General features: G+C 46.4%; 1 protein-coding gene across 2 annotated transcripts in view; it reads left to right on the forward strand.

Annotated features, from left to right (window-relative positions):
* The window catches only part of AASS (aminoadipate-semialdehyde synthase), a 255,271-nt gene that overhangs the window by 149,106 nt on the left and 85,490 nt on the right, over positions 1-20,675 (forward strand). For both annotated transcript variants that reach the window (XM_063927192.1, XM_063927191.1), the window contains 3 exons: positions 83-231; positions 14,187-14,309; positions 14,409-14,520. In XM_063927192.1, coding sequence (XP_063783262.1) covers positions 83-231; positions 14,187-14,309; positions 14,409-14,520 — 384 coding nt within the window. The remainder of the gene's footprint in view (positions 1-82; positions 232-14,186; positions 14,310-14,408; positions 14,521-20,675) is intronic.

Raw genomic sequence — 20,675 nt, forward strand, 5'->3', positions numbered from 1 at the left:
TAATGTGTTGCCCAATCTATTTCCCTTGGTGATCTTTCTGACACCCTTCCATATTGTGTCGTTTTTGTTTTTTCCCCTAAAGATTGCACCTTACACAACATGTTTGATTAATGGAATATACTGGGATCCACACACCCCCCGTTTACTAAATAGACAAGATGCTCAAAGGCTGTTGGCTCCCGTGAAGTCGACTTCAGTTGCAACAGAGGGATGTCCCAAGCTACCACACAAGTAAGCACTTCTGCTGTAACCTACTCTGATTTCACTTGCTCATTATGTGAGGATTTTGTAGTAGTTTTAATTGATGTTACTGTAAGCACAATATGGGCTTATTCAGAGTCAGCTGTAAATGTGATTTGCTTCTGTTCTCCTTTATCTACTAGGGGACACTGGAGCATATAGACAATGGGGTTTAGACGGTGGATAACTGGAGTTTGTTACTTTATTTTTTTTTCAGGAAGTGTAGCTGGCTCCTCCCCCTCTATCCCTCCAAGCCTAGTTTAGATTGGTGCCTTAAGTGCTGTCTCCAGACCTTTTTTTTTAAAAATTAAATTTTTACTTTTTTTTACATTTTTACTTTACTTTTCTTTATCTTCACTGAAGACTTCAACAGGCAAGCTGTATGCTGCTGCAGTTTTGTCTGCAACAGGGAAAGCCTCCAGGGGGGACCCTTCACTGCTTATTGCAAAGCTTGTGTCCGTGCTTCCGGCCACAGGATCAACTGACCCTAGGGACCCAATACAGCTTATTAAGAAGCTGCTGTCAGGTCCCGCAGCCTCCCGCACACTGGACGGCGTAAGCAGCGGCGAGTATCCCACCATTATGGGCCCTTTTACCTGCGAGGGCCACCCAGCACAGTTAGGTGATTGCACTGGATATTTAACATGCCCGATCCTTGTACCTGCAATTGCAGCACTAGTGAAGTTGGGGGGCAGCGTTTACTGCTGGCTGCTCTCTGATTGTGTCATTACCAGGCATGGTGACCCTTCCTGACAGCGCTGCTTGGATCTAATTGTCCAGCCCTCCGCATCGGCTCCAGATAATAGCTGCACCAAATTACCGCCATTATTTGAAATTCAGGGGAATGATGGGAGGCAGGGCTAAGGGTCGGCACCCATTGAATGGGTTGCCCTCTCTCAGGGGTTGTACTGGGATTTCAGTATTGCAGATCCCAGGATTCTCTGCTTCCTGTTAGCCCACCAGGGAATAGATCCCTCCAAAATTCTGCATTGCCATCTACAGCCACATTAGTGGCCAGTTGCAGATTCTGTTCTGGCGCTTGCTGGCTTAGACCCTCTAAATCGATAAGGAGCTAATTGTTAAGTGTATATTAATATAGTATGTGTATTTCTCTGTAAGACCCCTCTCTCATGCAGTGGGGATCTTTGTCTTGTTGCAGTGTGTGGGCAAGGCGTGGCAGAACAGTTTGAACTAGTCGATCTGTCTGACAGTGCAACTACAGGTATTCTGATACCTCTGCTTGCTACTGTAGCGCTCTCTCTCTCGCTCTCTCTCTCTCTCTCTCTCTCTCTCTCTCTCTCTCTCTCTCTCTCTCTCTCTCCCTCTCTCTCTCTCCCACTCTCTCATATATGCAGTGTGGAGCTAATACATACTGTACACTGTAAGACTATAGTGTTAGACTGTCGTTTTTAAATGCCTGCAAGCAAACTGTCTCATTATTCTGCTTGTTTGTACAACTATCTGTCAAGCAGGAACACTGTATGCTGCGAGCTGCTGTTCATTGGTTAGACTTTGCTTTGTTTGCCTATATAGGTTCCTTATCATACTAGTCAGGGCCATAGGCCTGTACGATTCGGGGTACAGTGACACGTACTGTAGCAGGTTTATGCTGAGATGTCCTCTGTATGTTTACTAGACTATATGAACTGCTAGTGCATCCTTGTGTCTGATATCTGCACTCCATTATTAGACATGGCTGTATGTGTCTGTCGAGCCGTGTTTGCCTGTACCTACTAGAATACAGCATCTATGACATCTAGTATACTATATCCTTATAACTTGTATAACTGTTATTGTTCTATTCCTTTTGGAGTTAGACACGATCAGCAAAGGGGTATTCTACCCTACTCAGTCTATTCTACTACTCATTAGTGTATGCACTGTGAATATTCATTATAGCAGTGGTTCTCAAACTGGGGTTCCTCAGGGCACTTGCAGGAGTGCAAGGACCAATTCAGATTATATATGATCCATGTAATAGGCAAAACCAGTGCTGGAAACTGCCAGTCATAGAAATATGTGGACAAATAGAAGCAAATCTTGCCCCTCACCACACAATGGCACCTAAGCACAATTTTTAAATTGATTTAATATTTTTCTAAATTTCTCAATAAGAAACATCTCAACTAGGGGTGCCGTGAAAAAAAATAATAATAATGTGATACTCTAGGGCACCGCGATTCCAAAAAGTTTGGGAAACACTGGACTATAGTTATTCTAAATCTACCTCTGCACCCTTCCTATGGAGATGACAAACATTGCCAGTATCTCTCCCTGCTTATTATTGTGACATTCTACAGTACTTGAGACCGGATACGGCCGTCAACTGTATGGGATCCTCAACGTCTTAGTAAATAATCTTCAGGGACACTATGTGCAGTCTTGTCGGAAAGACAGAAGTTTCCAACTGGAATAGGTCGCAAGGGGTTCCGACCTATTCAATCCAAGCTCAGTTTTTCCAACAAGTTGGGAAATTTGACTTGTTGGAAAGTACGCTAATCGGCAGAATAGCCGCCGAGCCGCGTGCTGCTGTCGGAAACGGGGCCGAATCCGACTGGTTTTGGCACCATTTCTGACCATGTCAATCCAACTTTGTAAAAAGTTGGATTGACATGTCGAACGGCCAAATCCTTTCGGATTTGGCCGTTTTGTTGAATAACCCCTATCTGATCCTTTCCGACAAATGCATGTCGGAAAGGATCCGACATTAACTGAATATACTGTACCCTTGAGAGTTCCTTTTCTCCTCTCATGTACGAAGATGACCGTATTCTAGCTAGCTCTGTGGGCTGTTGTTATTCTGGGAAGCATAGAAGGTGGTTTATTCTATAACCATACATCTCTCTGCTGACACCTCTGTTACGATGCACTAATACTATTGGCAGTTTTCTCTACACAGGACGCCCTTTCTACTACGATAGTTCCAGGCCAGTGATCAGGATGTAAAGTGTTGGGTCTTGAACAACTGCGCCAAGACTTTAGACTCTATGGCCTCAAGGTGCTTCAGTCTGATGTGTTCAAAACAGGTCAGTTCATCTACAAGGTGTCCAAGGATATTTGCAGGTAATGCGGTCACTCTTCCACAATATGTCTCAATTTCCTGAAGGGAAGAGGACAGAACTCTACTGGTGACTCACATAGTGGCCGTCACCATGTACATATAGCTATGGTTTGTTGGTACTTCAGTACCATTATGAATCTGATTATGGTAACAGCGGCATCTCTTGGTCAGTTCCCTTACTTTTCTCTATTCTCTGGTATGGTGTATAGAAATTGGATTACTAGGACTCTGCACTAGTGTGAGAAATGACACAACAAGGGTAGAGACAAAAATAACAATGAAGGGGCTCTTCTGTGTTCCCTCTGTTGCCTCACTGCTATGTAACAGGGTTTTGATCTGCAGGTTGTGGTTTCAACGATTGTACATGCTACTCTTGGTATGTCATTTTGCCACTGGTCATTGTTGGAGGTTTGTCTTCCAGGTTTCTTTCCTCTACTCTTGCCTCACTGGTAGGACAGGTGTCCAAGACAGGGTTTACTGATGTATGGGTGCTCACCTCCTTGTTACCTCATTATTTCTCCTGTAAGGGGGTTGTGATCTCCTTCAAGGGTATTTACGTTTAGCCCTATGTTCCAGCTTAGATTCCTTCATTATTTTTTTATTTTATTTATTTATTTATTTTTTTGCTAGTGTTCCAGTGGGTGTATTTCAGTTTGGTCCACTTTTGTATGCCACAGTCGCTCGCTCAGGGTTTTCCATTACCTCTTTGGTCGGAGTGAGAACTTTGTTCTTTTGACTGTGCGAGAATGCACACAGCAGAATTCTGTCCTTTTATACAACAGATTATCCTGTGCAGCCGACTTTCCCAGGTGTCTGGTTGTCCCTGATTTTCCAACATATCCTTTAAACCATAGCATTACTTTTTCATGCTCCGATTTGATTCCTGAACTTGGTACTGGTTCTTTCGGTATCTTCTTGTATTCAGCCTGTGGTTGTTACCATAACAGCTGGAGCGTTTTTGTTCCAGGATGCCCGTTGAGGCCATGTTTCCTGCAGCACAGTGCTCCCCCGTAGTTTTCTCTTCCTTCTGATTCAGGTCAGTCCAGGAGGGAGTAATATGCTGGTCTTCAACTAGGTTTGCTCATATACTTGGTACCAGCCCATCACTTCTTGGTCCTTTGGCGAAGATCGGGTGTAGTATATGTTCTTAACCATTTTTCTCATACGTCCTAGGGGATGCTGGGGTCCACTTCAGTACCATGGGGTATTGACAGTTCTGCAGGAGCCATGGTCACTAAGACTTTTCAAAGGGTGTGAACTGGCTCCTTTTAGAAATGTGCCCAGGCAGACTGGATGCACTCCAGGGGAGCTCTAATGAGTTTCTCTGAAAAGACTTATGTTAGGTTTTTTATTTTCAGGGAGGACTGCTGGCAACAGTCTCCCTGCTTCGTGGGACTGAGGGGGCAGAAGTAGGAACCAACTTCCTGAATAGTTTCATGGCTCTGCTTCTGGCTGACAGGACACCATTAGCTCCTGAAGGGTAATGAACGCTAGCTGTGCCTAGATGCTCACTCCCACAGCACGCCGTCACCCCCCTTGCAGAGCCAGAAGACAGGTGAGTGTTAGAAGAGAGATCTTCAATCAAAGTGACGGCTAAAGGTACCGCGCGGCTGGCGGGAGCGCAGCGCGCCATGTTGCCCACACATACACAGGCACTGCAGGGTGCGGGGGGGGGGGCGCCCTGGGCAGCATGAAACCTCATATAACTGGCAGAAAAAGGGCATAAGATGCCGAGGCACAGCCCTACCCCCGCCAGTATAAATATAACTATCATAATCTCTGAGGAGAAACGTGCCATTGCGGAGGCGGAGCTTCCTCCTCAGTCAGCCAGCACACTGCTCAGCGCCATTTTCTCTCTCTCCTCAGACTGCAGAGACGACGCTGGTCCTCCTCCACTACTGAATACAAGTATCAGGGTGCAAAACAGGAGGGGGGGCACAGTGAAATTGGTGCTTTATATTGTGTATTGACATTATAAAAAAGCGCTGCATGTCGGTGGGCATTTTATGTTTCACAGGCATTGTGTTACTGGCGCTGGGTTTGTGAACTGGCTGCTCCTATCTGTGTCCTTCTGACAGATTTTACTGTGGGTCTGTCCCCTATAAGTCTGTGGTGTGTTTGTGCATGTGTGTAACATGTCTGAGGCAGGGAGTTCTTCCCCTGAGGGAGCTATTTTAGGGACACAGTTGTAATGTGGTGGCGCTGCCGGCACACCACGAGCCTGAATGGGTGAAAGAAATACGTGATAGTGTGAATCATATCAGTAGGAGATTAGATAAGTCTGAGTCTCATGCAGAAAGCTGGAGAAAATCAGTGGAAGATGTGATTTTTCAAGGTTCTGCTTTCTCATCCGCAGGCGACCCCTCTGGGTCACATAAGAGACCGTTTGCAAACATTGTACATACTGATACCGACACGTACTCTGATTCCTGTGTCGACGATAGTGATTCCAGGGGGATAGATCCCAAATTGGCAAAAAACTTAAAATATATGATTGTTGCTATAAAGGAGGTCTTAGAAGTTACAGAAGCCCCTACTGTACCTCAGGAGAAGGCTTATTTCTATAAGGAAAAGAAATGTAAGGTAACTTTCCCTCCTTCTCACGAGCTAAATACTCTTTTTGAGGGAGTTTGGGTGAATCCTGAAAAGAAATTTCATATTCCCTAAAGGATTCAGATTGCTTATCCTTTCCCATTAGAGGACAGGAAAAGATGGGAGTCACCCCTGGTGTTAGACAGTGCACGGTCAAGGTTAACAAAAAAGGTGATTCTCCCTGCACCTGGGACGGCTTCACTAAAGGAGTCGGCAGACCGCAAAATGGAGACTATGTTAAAATCTATTTATGTGGCCAATGGTACGCTGCTCAGGCCCACCATTGCTTGCACGTGGGTGAGTTGTGCTATCGAAAAATGGTCAGATAACTAGTCATCGGAAATTGAAATTGAGACGAGATACTCCTAACGTTAGGTCATATCAAAGACGCTGCCCCATACATGCTGGAAGCTATGAAGGATATTGGACTCTTGGGTTCAAAAGACGCTACCATGGCAGTATCGGCTCGGAGGGCGTTGTGGATTCGCCAGTGGAATGCTGATGCAGATTCCAAAAGAAATATGGAGGCTCTCCCGTATAAAGGTGAAGCCTTGTTTGGTGATGGGCTGGATGCGTTAGTCTCGGCGGCTACCGCATGTAAGTCGACATTCTTGCCTTATGCTCCTACACCGGCGAAAAAGACAAATCGCTCTCACATGCAGTCCTTTCGGCCCAACAAATACAAAAAGGTCAAAGGTTCCCCCTTCTTTGCAGGTAGGGGAACAGGGAAGAAATCTGCCTCCCGGGGAAGAAATCTGTCTCCCGGATCGCAGGTGCAGAAGTCCACCCCTGCTTCTGCCAAATATGACGCTGGGGCTCCCTTGCGGGAGTCCGCTCGGGTGGGAGCACGTCTGAAACTTTTCAGTCAAATCTGGATTCAATCTGGCCTGGACCCATGGGTCTCACAAATAGTGTCCCATGGGTACAGGCTAGAGTTTCAAGACGTCCCCCCATGCCGATTTTTCAAATCGACCTTGCCAGTTTCTCTTCCAGAAAGAGAGGCAGTAACAACGGCAATTCAAAAATTGTCAGGATCAGGTCATTATCCTGGTACCCTTGTCACAGCAAGGTGAAGGTTTTTATTCAAACCTCTTCGTAGTTCCGAAGCCGGGCGGCTCGGTCAGACCGATTTTAAACCTGAAAAATCTGAATCTCTACCTGAAAAGGTTCAAGTTCAAGATGGAATCCCTGAGGGCAGTGATTTCCAATCTGGAGGAGGGGGACTTCATGGTGTCAGTAGACATAAAGGATGCTTACTTGCATGTTCCCATTTATCCTCCTCACCAAGCTTATCTGAGATTCGCAGTACAGTATTGCCATTACCAGTTCCAGACGTTGCCGTTCGGACTCTCCACGGCACAGAGGGTATTCACCAAGGTGATGGCGGAGATGATGGTCCTCCTTCGTCAAAAAAGGAGTCAATATAATTCCTTATCTGGACGATCTCCTGATAAAAGCGAGATCCAGGGAACAGTTGGTGCAGAACATCACACTCTCCCTGTCAATACTCCAACAACACGGTTGGATCATGAATTTTCCAAAGTCGCAGTTGGAACCGACGACAAGATTGTCCTTTTTAGGGATGATTCTGGACACAGAAGTATGGAGAGTATTTCTTCCAGTGGAAAAGGCTCTGGAAATCCAGAAAATGGTCAAACAAATATTGAAACCAACAAGCGTGTCAATCCATCAATGCATTCGGTTGTTGGGGAAAATGGTAGCGGCCTACGAGGCCATACAGTTTGGCCGATTTCATGCCAGAGTATTCCAGTGGGACCTGTTGGACAAGTGGTCCGGATCCCACCTACACATGCACCGGAAAATAATCCTGTCCCCCAAAGCCAGGATTTCGCTCCTGTGGTGGCTACACAGTTCTCACCTACTAGAGCAGGCCTGGCCAACCTGTGGCTCTCCAGATGTTGTGAAACTACACATCCCAGCATGCCCTGCCACAGTTTTAGCATTCCCTAATAGCAAAACAGTGGCAAGGCATGATGGGCCTTGTAGTTTTACAACAGCTGGAGAGCCACAGGTTGGCCAGGCCTGTACTAGAGGGACGCAGGTTCGGGATTCACGACTGGGTCCTAATAACCACGGATGCAAGTTTCCGAGGCTGGGGAGCTGTCACACAGGGGGAAAGCTACCAAGGAAAATGGTCAAGTCAGGAAGCCTGCCTTCACATAAACGTTCTGGAAATGAAAGCCATTTACAACGGCCTTCTACAAGCGGTACATCTTCTCCAAGATCATCCCGTGCAGATCCAGTCGGACAATGTAACAGCAGTCGCGTACATAAACAGGCAAGGCGGAACGAAAAGCAGAGCGGCAATGGCAGAGGTGACAAGGATTCTCCTCTGGGCAGAAAGACATGTAAGAGCTCTGTCAGCAGTTTTCATTCCGGGAGTGGACAACTGGGAAGCAGACTTCCTCAGCAGACACGATCTCCATCCAGGAGAGTGGGGCCTCCACCAAGAAGTCTTCGCAGAGGTGACAAGTCTTTGGAGAGTTCCTCAAGTAGACATGATGGCATCTCGTCTAAACAAGAAGCTTCAGAGATATTGTTCCAGGTCAAGAGACCCTCAAGCAATAGCAGTGGATGCACTGGTGACCCAGTGGGTGTTTCGGTCGGTATATGTTTTCCCTCCACTTCCACTGATTCCAAAATACTCAAAATAATAAGAACAAGAGTTCGAGCAATCTTCATTGCCCCTGACTGGTCAAGGAGGGCTTGGTATCCAGATCTTCAGGAGTTGCTCATAGAAGATGCTCGGCCTCTTACTCCTCTGGAGGACCTACTACAGCAGGGGCCGTGCGTGTATCAAGACTTAACGCGGCTATGTTTGACGGCATGGCTGTTGAGCGCCGGATCCTAGCCCGAAAGGGTATTCCCAAGGAAGTCATCTCCACTCTAATTCACGCCAGGAAAGGAGTAACGTCTAAACATTACCACCGTATTTGGAGAAAATGTGTTTTGCTGTGAATCCAAGAATGCCCCTACGGTAGAGTTTGAGTTGGGACGTTTTCTTCATTTTCTCCAGACTGGTGTGGATTGGGTTCAATCAAGGTCCAGATTTCGGTCTTATCAGTTTTCTTTCAAAAACAATTGGCCTACTTTCCAGAAGTTCAGACGTTCGTGAAAGGGGTTCTGCACATCCAGCCTCCATTTGTGCCTCCAGTGGCACCATGGGAACTTAATGTGTTGTTGCAGTTCCTTCAATCAGATTGGTTTGAACCTCTGCAGGAGATAGAATTAAAGTTTCTCACTTGGAAAGTGGTGATGCTTTTGGCCTTGGCATCCGCTAGGCGGGTGTCTGAGTTGGGGGCCTTGTCTCACAAGAGCCCTTACCTGATCTTCCATGAAGATAGGGCAGAGTTAAGAACTCGTCAACAATTTCTTCTAAAGGTGGTTTCGTCCTTCCACATAAACCAACCTATTGTGGTGCCAGTGGCTACTGACACTTTCACTGAGTCAAAGTCTCTAGATGTGGTTAGAGCTTTGAAGATTTATGTCGCAAGAACAGCTCGGTTACGGAAAACAGAGTCTCTCTGTTTGTCCTGTATTCTCCCAACAAGATTGGGTGTCCTGCTTGGGATCCGGTCTGAAGATCGACAGTGTCTAGGTCGACCACTATAGGTCGACAGGGTTTCTAGGTCGACAGGGTTTCTAGGTCGACAGGGTTTCTAGGTCGACAGGGTTTCTAGGTCGACATGCGCTAGGTCGACAGGTCTAAAGGTCGACATGAGTTTTTCACTTTTTTTGGGGGGGGGGATTTTTTCATACTTAACGATCCACGTGGACTACGATTGGAACGGTAAAGTGTGCCGAGCGAAGCGGTAGCGGAGCGAAGGCACCATGCCCGAAGCATGGCGAGCGAAGCGGTGCACTAATTTGGGATCCCGGTCACTCTACGAAGAAACCGACACCAAAAAAAATTCCTCATGTCGACCATTAGACCTGTCGACCTAGCACATGTCGACCTAGAAACCCTGTCGACCTTCCATCCATGTCGACCTAGTGACTGTCGACCTATAGTGGTCGACCTAAACATTGTCGACCTAGATACTGTCGATAAAACGAACCACACCCGTCCTGCTTCTAAGCAGACTATTGCGCGCTGGATCAGAGGGACAATTCAGCACGCTCATTCTACGGCAGGCTTGCCGGTACCGAAGTCGGTGAAAGCCCATTTTACTTGGAAAGTGGGCTCATCCTGGGCGGCTGCCCGGGGCGTCTCGGCTTTACAACTTTGCCGAGCAGCTACTTGGTCAGGGTCAAACACATTTGCTAAATTTTATAAGTTTGACACTTTGGCCGATGAGGACCACAAGTTTGGTCAATCTGTGCTGCAGGGTCATCCGCACTCTCCCGCCCGTACTGGAGCTTTGGTTAAACCCCATGGTACTGAAGTGGACCCCAGCATCCTCTAGGACGTATGAGAAAACAGGACTTTAATACCTACCGGTAAATCCTTTTCTCCTAGTCCGTAGAGGATGCTGGGCACCCGACCCAGTGCGTACTTTACCTGCAGTTTGTTCATTTATAGTTACACAAGTTGTGTTACGTTTGTTTTCAGCATGTTGCTGCAAATAGTTCATGTCTGTTGGCGTGTATTATGTTGAATGCCATGTTGTGCGGCATAGTTGAAGTGTGAGCTGGTATGAATCTCACCATTAGTATTAAAGTAAATCCTTTCCTCAAAATGTCCGTCTCCCTGGGCACAGTTCCTGTAACTGAGGTCTGGAGGAGGGGCATAGAGGGAGGAGCCAGTTCACACCCTTTGAAAAGTTTTAGAGTGCCCATGGCTCCTGCGGAACCGTCTATACCCCATGGTACTGAAGTGGACCCCAGCATCCTCTACGGACTAGGAGAAAAGGTTTTACCGGTAGGTATTAAAATCCTGTTTATTATCTGATACCTTCTCTGGTGCCCGTTTATTAAAGGGAATTTTAGAATAGGGAGATGGAAGAGAGGATTTCTCTTTCCACTCCACGCCTTGACCTGGTATTGCAGTACTTCCCGGACTGGTACACAACGCTTATTTGTGTTGGACTCCCTAGTCTTGGTGGATCTCCACGATGGTCCTGATAGGTCTTTTGTTAGAGGTAGGTGTCAGGGTTTGATGCTCTGTCCTGTCGCTATCCCTTCCTCAAGGGTTGGGCTGAGATTCACACGCTTATGGCAGTTGGCCACTACTGACTCTTCCTGCCTTCCACTCTTCTCAACCATTGTGTTTTCAGTTTGACATCTGACTACTGTATGCATTTTCACCATCTCTCGACATGGTTTGCTGTCTTAGCTTGTTTCTCGGACTGTTTCTATGTGCACATCAGGTTCCTTGGACGTGCTTTCTCATTCCCTCAGCAGAAGATGGTCGTCTCCTCAGTGGTCCCCCTTCGGATGGCTCTTCTCTGTCCATATCATCGCTGGTCTGTTTTCACTTGTTCTGGGCATTCCAGGGGGCACTGTTGGGCTGCCAGGTGGCATGCTTCCGGTTCTCAATTTTTCTGTTTTTTTTTTGGTCCAAGGTTCTTAATTGGTCTGTTCTTGGGCCTACAGTTTGCCAGGGTTTTTCCGTTACCTTCTTTTAAGAAGTTAATGCAGGTCCCACTCGCCCTGTTCTCAGGGGTGTTTGATACTTCCCTGTCTGAGGTCAGGGTCTAAAGTATATTTCCTTAATGACCACTGTCTCCATCCTTGCGACCACGGTTTCATTTGGTCATAGGTTTCTGTGATTTCTCAGCGCCTTCCCACCCTGGAAGGTCAACTTTGGGATGTGCCCATTGTCTGTCTATATGCTCCAGTGTCCCCTAGTGGATGAAGGAGAAAATAGGATTTTGGTACTTACCGATAAATCCCTTTCTCTGATTCCATAGAGGACACTGGACACTCCCATCGCTGTTCCTTACAGCTGTATTCCCTAGTCATTGCAGTTGGTTGTCTGCTGCATCTTGGTCTTTGCAGTTTTTCTCGTTCAGTCTATGGACTTTTTGCTTAGTTGGTTCCCCTTCTTCCTCTGTCTCTGCTCTTCGTCTCCTCTCGGCTCGGTTTATCTAAACTGGGCTTGGAGGGTTATAGAGGGGGAGGAGCCAGCTACACTTCCTAAAAAAAAAATTAAAGTGCCAGGCTCCAGTTATCCACCGTCTGTACCCCATGGTCTATATGCTCCAGTGTCCCCTACAGTATCTGAGAAAGGGATTTATCGGTATGTATCAAAATCCTATTTTTTAAGATGTAACTAGAAAGAGTATCTAACACGTGAATTAAGATACTAGAGGCATAACATACAGCACTTGCAAATATTTAATTTCTTCGCTCCAGGAGAAGACATAATCATTAGGCCCGGTTCCCTGTGTGGCATAATGGAGTAAATCATTGGTCTGCAGGCAGAAGGCAGGGTTGAAATTATGTACTTTTTATAGAGTCCCTTCATATTTGCCCGCTTCCTCTCTTCAGACCTGTGATTCCTGGTATCCTCTCCCCATCCTGCCCACTTCACTAGGATGTAAGTGGGATGCGGGAGATCTACCCACTCTTCCAGAGGTCCAGCAGACAACCCAATAACATCCAGAGTCTCCTGGGCCTTGCATGAGGCATAACTTTTAAAGCCAAGTCCCTTTTTGACAATTAGATACATCAGCCATAAGTTAAAATAATTTTGTGATACACCTACTGCTTTAAATTCTTAAATTCAATGCCCATTTCAGGTCCTGTAAGCATACCAATGTAAATGAAGTGAGTGTCTGAGCTGTGCTCCCTTTGATGTGTTTGGAAGCGGATGACTATGATACCTTAGACAGATGTGTGTCTTTTCTTTACAAATCCACTTTAATAAAGATGGGTAGCAATATGGGCACCTGCGGAGCTAGAAGTAACCTTAATGAATGGTTATTAGATACAATTGTGTCCGTCAATGCTCAGCAAGTGTAATATATGTCATAGGAGACCCCTATAAGATATACATTATTAGAACTGTTGAACACTTTTTGTCTCTCGTGTGTGATAACCCCACCGTGAGGGTACTTGTTACACGTTACATTACACTGCTACCTATCCCTATTTTAAAATGGCTGCAGATTGGTTCTCTGGGATGAAAAACAGAATCCCTGTGTAAAAATCCAGCTGCATTGGGCTTGGAGCACCAGCAAGAGAGAGAAGCTGGTTAGTCATCTCCTACAGATTAGTGGTTTGATGTAGGGCTGCCATCATAAATTGTGGGCCCCCGGAATGACAAAATAAACATGCCCTCCCCTCTACTCCTCCTGCATTTATCCATTTCAAGGTGCAGAAAAAGAACCGTTTCAGAACATACTCACCGTCTTGATCCACACTTCAAACTGATGCATGGTTTCCAGACTCTCCCAGAACTTGGCCAGTGGAGGTGGGGCACCCAGGTCACCATCATTCTGCTGCTCACAAGTCCTATCACCAGCATGGTGCCATGATATTGCTCCTCTTATTCGTTCATCTCCATGTTATCTCTCCAGGGCTTCTGCCACCATGGCCAGGCTGGCTGTTGAGTAATGCCACTCCTGTTTGGTTGGACTACTGTCCTCCCCGTTAGAAGCACACTCCTATGCCCATTACTAGATTCTGATAATTAAATAGCAGCATCTGCAGCCTTATATATGATATAAGCTGATGTACTGCATGATGCAGCTGTGTCACTGGACCAATGCTGGGCAGACAGGAGTTGAGAGATCGCTGACCAGCAGCCAGCTAGGCATGGAGAGACAGCGCATTGGTGGCATTTCAAATCTGGCACCAGCCTTGTGCCAATCACAGATCACATACTGGCAACCAATCAGAAGTGGGCACTCCTGATTGGCAGCCAGTCCGATAGGTGCGATTGATTCACAGCCAGGAGCTAAACTCGAAATTCCACTGCTGTGTCTCCATGCCTAGCTGGCTGCCAGTCTGTGATCTGCTGCCAACAAGGACCCCTGTCTGAGAGAAGTCCCAACAGTCCCACCCCTGGTGGCAGCCCTGTGAAGATGTATCAAGCCTTCGAGAGGCTCTCTCCAGTGCTTGATACATCTCCCCTTAGGTAATAATGCAGCCTTAGATTTAATATATGGACAATTCCATTAATCAGTATCTATAATATATTCTGTCTACATACCAGTGATGCCACCTCTTTTCTGGGCTGAACAAATAGAAATAGAAACCATGATATTGCAGTACTATCCTTTTTGTTGTCTGAACCAATACTGTAGAGTGCAACCTGTGAATTTGTCAGAATTTGTAATGACCGATATTTAATATATTTATGTGTATGTGTTTTCATCCTTTGAAGGCTTTTAGCAATTGGTGACATCTCTGCAGACACCGGAGGATCTATTGAGTTTATGACTGAATGCACAACAATTGATATGCCATTTTGCATGTACGATGCTGACCAGCATATCATTCATGACAGGTGAGCTATTGTCTTACTGAGTCTACCTATACTGTACAATTGATCCATTGTGTAAGTGTTTGCATAAAGGTACCAACTTTGTTTTTGTTTTTTATTTAGTGTTGAAGGTAATGGTATCCTTATGTGCTCCATTGATAATTTGCCAGCACAACTCCCAATCGAAGCAACAGAGTACTTTGGAGATCAGTTATTTCCTTACCTTGAAGAGATGGTAAGAAATTTACAGGAGTTTTGGGTAGGGGGGGATTCACTTAAAGTGCTTCATTCCAGAGTCATTTTATCTGGTGCTGTATTTGTAGGGACTTTTTCTTGAAAGGTCCACTGGAAAGGATAACTGACTGCAGCAATAGGATATTATCATTCTGGGTGGCGGTTGCCGGTCCAGGGACAAGGCTGCAGGACATCAGGTGGTGTCTCTAGGCATGAATGTGGTGGGCAGGGACCACAGCAGCAGCAGCGAAGGGAAGGAGACTGGAGCAGGCAGCCATAGAGGGACAGCATCGGTGGCCACCACGGATTGGCTGCTGGTCCATGAGCTCTGATTTTCTTGCGGCCGACTCTAAATTCACAATGCCGCTGGTGCGGTCCCTCTATGGCAGCCAGTGGTACACTACAATCCACACCGCTGCCATGTGGGCCCCCTTGCAGTCTGGGCCTGGGACTGGAGTCCCGGAAGTCCTTCCTGATGGCTGCCCTGGCTCCACCCGAAGGTAAAAACCTTTTCTGCCTACCGGAGATTGATTCAGGGAGTGCCCTTCTCCAACACCAGACTGTCTAGATATTCTAGTCCTATCAAGATGTAATATGAGGCTAATAATAACTAGATACCAACAGTGAAACTATAGTTATATCTACTTGCAAAAGTAAAACAATAAGCTTCAGGCTTATAGTAACTCAGGGCTGGATTAAGGTTCCAGGGGGCCCTGGGTACTTTAGACATGGGGGGGGGGGGGGGGGGGGCTGAGGACTAAATATAGTGTATATAAGAAGGGGAGGATGCTTATATGTTTGTGTATGTATGTAAGAGATAGAGATGGATAGATAGATACGAAATGTCTTTAAACTTGCACTCAGGTCACCAGCAGCAATTTGGAGAGAGCCCCTGTTAGCGGACTCCCAAAAAAACAATACATGCTAAAAAAAAAAACCAATTGCGCTCAGTTTGGCATCATGTCTAATTAGGCCATTGGCTATTCTTTTCGGGTGTATTTCTGGTGTGAGGATACTTACAGGTGACATCATATACAAAAACCCACACCTTGGAGGAGCATTCATTGAAGATACATGAAAAAGTGAATTCAAGTATCTTATAAGGCTATACACTGAGCGCAATAGTTTTTTTTGTGTGTATGTATGTGTATGTATATATATATATATATGTGTATATATGTATGTGTATATATATATATATATATATATATATATATATATGTGTATGTATATATGTGTATGTATATATATATATATATGTGTATGTGTATATATATGTATGTGTGTGTGTATATATATATATAATGTGTATGTGTATATGTGTGTATGTATGTGTGTATATATTTCTCTACCTAAGATAGGTAAAAGTATAAGCAGAAAGCTGTTGGAGGCAGTAACAATGGATAGCACATGTTATTGAATAGAAAATTAGCATATGTATACACTGTAGAAAAACAATATCACACTGTAGTGCTCAGCTGGACTCAGAGGATTGGATGTTGCTGCTAGTCTGCGAGGTTCAGGGTCACCCCAAACCTGTCACACAATAGGTGGTTATAGTATTATGTGGGGGCATGCAAGCTGCTGGGTACAAGAGTACAGGTCTGTATTATCTGCCTGTCACAAAATTGAATGATATCAGCTAATCCTAAACCCTACAATACTACAAGAAGAAAACTGTTAACATATATGCACACAGCATGCATACATACATACATACATACATACATACATACATACATACACACACACACACACACACTCACTCACACTCACACACAACCACACACACACACACAACCACACACACACAACCACACAGCATACATATACACAACACACACGAATCATTCATAAACACAAACAGCATACCTACACACACACAGCAGACATACACACATGCGCAAGCAGCATACGTACATACACAGCATACCTGCAAATACACACACAGCATACACACACACAGCATGCATACATACAAACAGCATATATATACACACACACACACCTGCAAACACACAACACACACACACAGCATTAACCAATTGAACAGAGGAGAAGAGGAGGAGATTCTGCCGGAGTCCATGTGAGTTAAGCACAGGAGCTGCTGCACATGCTCAGCAGCTCCTTTCTCTGTGCATTATGTGTCCAGTATAGAGAGGCTAGAGAGCTCTGCTGTGCTGATCAGAGCTCTCAGTGAGGACTGAGGAGCAGCCGTGCGTGGCTCGTTAGTCCCTGTGGGTGGCCCCGCACGGCTGGTCTCCATCTCTGAAACACACAATTCATCTGCAGGGGGAAAAGTTTGCGGCACTGTGCCAGTGCCTGACTGCAGGCACAGGGGGCCCCTAGATATGGGGGGCCCAGGGTAATGTGTCCCCTGGGCTCCCCCCTTAATCCGGCTCTGGAACATTTCTAGAACACCCATGAGAAGTCATAAGTAAGTGCAGTATATCCTACTCGGCAGCAACTTCTATTCAAATGAAGTGGAGTTAAAATAAGTTAAGGTAACTTTACCATAAAGAGATTTATAGTAACCTGGTCACTTTAACAAAATAACCTTGTGTAAATTCATTTGTATAAAACTACAAATATGTATAAAATGCCTCTGTACTCTAGTTCTACTCTAATTACTACCAAGATGCTGGACCAAATATAATAGCCTGTAATTCAGCTGCTACATTTTAAGCATCATTATATTTTTAAAGGTAATACCAACCTGGTTTTGCCTTTCAAAATTGTGCCTTTACAACTTGTTACTGTATGCTACTCGCTGGCTATTCTATGAACCACCTTAAGGGTTCAGTACTCCCAATGTACTGTTCACCACATAACTGTGTAGAAGCAGTTGATATAGAACATACATGATAGTTTTGTACAGAATCAAGTTGAAATGATAGCCTGCTGCAATGCTCAGTTACCTATTCATTTTATTTTTCTCTGACGTCCTAGTGGATGCTGGGAACTCCGAAAGGACCATGGGGAATAGCGGCTCCGCAGGAGACTGGGCACAACTAAAGAAAGCTTTTAGGTCACCTGGTGTGCACTGGCTCCTCCCACTATGACCCTCCTCCAAGCCTCAGTTAGATTTTGTGCCCGGCCGAGGTTGGATGCACACTAGGGGCTCTCCTGAGCTTCTAAAAAGAAAGTATATAATTAGGTTTTTTATTTTACAGTGAGACCTGCTGGCAACAGGCTCACTGCAGTGAGGGACTAAGGGGAGAAGAAGCGAACCTACCTGCTTGCAGCTAGCTTGGGCTTCTTAGGCTACTGGACACCATTAGCTCCAGAGGGATCGACCGCATGGAACTGGCCTTGGTGTTCGGTCCCGGAGCCGCGCCGCCGTCCCCCTTACAGAGCCAGAAGCAAGAAGAGGTCCGGAAAATCGGCGGCAGAAGACATCAGTCTTCACCAAGGTAGCGCACAGCACTGCAGCTGTGCGCCATTGCTCCTCATACACACTTCACACTCCGGTCACTGAGGGTGCAGGGCGCTAGGGGGGGGCGCCCTGAGCAGCAATAAAAACACCTTGGCTGGCAAAAATACCACAATATATAGCCCTAGAGGCTATATATGTGGTAATTACCCCTGCCAGAATCCATAAAAAAGCGGGAGAATAGTCCGCGAAAAAGGGGCGGAGCTATCTCCTTCAGCACACTGGCGCCATTTCTCCCTCACAGCTCCGCTGGAAGGAAGCTCCCTGGCTCTCCCCTGCAGTCTACACTACAGAAAAGGGTAAAAAAGAGAGGGGGGGCACTAAATTTAGGCGCAGTATATATAACAGCAGCTATAGGGGACATAATTCAGTTAGTCCCTGCATTATATAGCGCTCTGGTGTGTGCTGGCATACTCTCACTCTGTCTCCCCAAAGGGCTTTGGTGGGTCCTGTCCTCTGTTAGAGCATTCCCTGTGTGTGTGCGGTGTGTCGGTACGGCTGTGTCGACATGTTTGATGAGGATAATGATGTGGAGGCGGAGCAGAGGCCTATAGAAGGGATGTCACCCCTGCGGGGGCAGACACCTGAGTGGATGGACTTATGGAAGGAATTGCGTGCACAGTGTCGACTCCTTACACAAAAAATTTGACGACATGCCAAATGCGGGACAGCCGGCTTCTCAGCTCGTGCCTGTCCAGGTGTCTCAAAGGCCATCGGGGGCTCTAAAACGCCAGCTACCTCAGATGGCAGACGCAGATGTCGACACGGATACTGACACCAGTGTCGACGACGATGAGTCTAGTCTAATGTCCACTAAGGCCATTCGTTGCATGATTGAAGCAATGAAAGAGGTGTTACAAATTTCTGATAATACCCTTTTCAGTGGTACCTGGGTTTATATGTTTGGGGAGAAAAAACTACCCGTAGTTTTTCCCCCATCAGAAGAATTAAATGAAGTGTGTGAAGAAGCGTGGGCTTTCCCTGATAAAAGATTGGTAATCTCTAAGAAGTTACTAATGGCGTTCCCTTTCCCGCCAGAGGATAGGTCACGTTGGAAGACACCCCCTAGGGTGGATAAAGCGCTCACACGTTTGTCTAAAAAGGTGGCACTACCGTCTCCGGATACGGCCGCCCTCAAGGAAACCTGCTGATAGAAAGCAGGAGGCGATCCTGAAGTCTGTATATACACACTCAGGCATTATACTTAGACCAGCTATTGCGTCAGCATTGATGTGCAGTGCTGCCGCTGCGTGGTCAGATTCCCTGTCAGAAAATATTGACACCCTAGACAGGGACACTATTCTGCTAACCTTAGAGCATATAAAAGACTCAGTCTTATACATGAGAGATGCACAGAGGGAGATCTGCCGGCAGGCATCTAAAATAAGTGCATTGTCCATTTCTGCTAGGAGAGGCTTATGGACTCGCCAGTGGACAGGGGATGCAGATTCAAAAAGGCACTGCCTTATAAGGGTGAGGAGTTATTCGGGGATGGTCTCTCGGACCTAGTTTCCACAGCAACTGCTGGGAAGTCAGCATTTTTACCCCATGTTCCCTCACAGCCTAAAAAGGCGCCGTTTTATCAGGTACAGTCCTTTCGGACTCAGAAAAACAGGCGTGGAAAAGGCGGGTCCTTTCTGTCCAGAGGCAGAGGTAGGGGAAAAAGGCTGCAACAAACAGCAGGTTCCCAGGAGCAAAAGTCCTCCCCCGCTTCTTCCAAGTCCGCCGCATGACGGTGGGGCTCCACAGGCGGAGCCAGGTACGGTGGGGGGCCGCCTCAAAAATTTCAGCGATCAGTGGGCTCGCTCACAGGTGGATCCCTGGATCCTGCAAATAGTATCTCAAGGGTACAAACTGGAATTCGAGGCGTCTCCACCCCACCGGTTCCTAAAATCTGCCTTGCCGACAACTCCCTCAGGCAGGGAGGCTGTGCTAGAGGCAATTCACAAGCTGTATTCCCAGCAGGTGATAGTCAAGGTGCCCCTACTTCAACAAGGACGGGGTTACTATTCCACACTGTTTGTGGTACCAAAACCGGACGGTTCGGTGAGACCCATTTTAAATTTGAAATCCTTGAACACATACATAAAAAAATTCAAGTTCAAGATGGAATCGCTCAGGGCGGTTATTGCAAGCCTGGACGAGGGGGATTACATGGTATCCCTGGACATCAAGGATGCTTACCTGCATGTCCCCATTTACTATCCTCACCAGGAGTACCTCAGATTTGTGGTACAGGATTGCCATTACCAATTCCAGACGCTGCCGTTTGGACTGTCCACGGCACCGAGGGTGTTTACCAAGGTAATGGCGAAAATGATGATACTCCTTCGAAGAAAGGGAGTTTTAATTATCCCGTACTTGGACGATCTCCTAATAAAGGCGAGGTCCAAGGAGCAGTTGTTGGTGGGAGTAGCACTATCTCAGGAGGTGCTACACCAGCACGGTTGGATTCTGAATATTCCAAAATCACAGCTGGTTCCGACGACACGTCTACTGTTCCTGGGTATGATTCTGGATACAGTCCAGAAAAAAGTGTTTCTCCCGGAGGAGAAAGCCAAGGAGCTGTCATCTCTAGTCAGAGACCTCCTGAAACCGAAACAGGTATCGGTGCATCACTGCACGCGGGTCCTGGGAAAGATGGTGGCTTCTTACGAAGCAATTCCTTTCGGCAGGTTCCATGCCAGAATCTTTCAGTGGGACCTGTTGGACCAATGGTCCGG

Source organism: Pseudophryne corroboree, chromosome 6 (assembly GCF_028390025.1).
Source record: "Pseudophryne corroboree isolate aPseCor3 chromosome 6, aPseCor3.hap2, whole genome shotgun sequence".
Taxonomy (NCBI): domain Eukaryota; kingdom Metazoa; phylum Chordata; class Amphibia; order Anura; family Myobatrachidae; genus Pseudophryne; species Pseudophryne corroboree.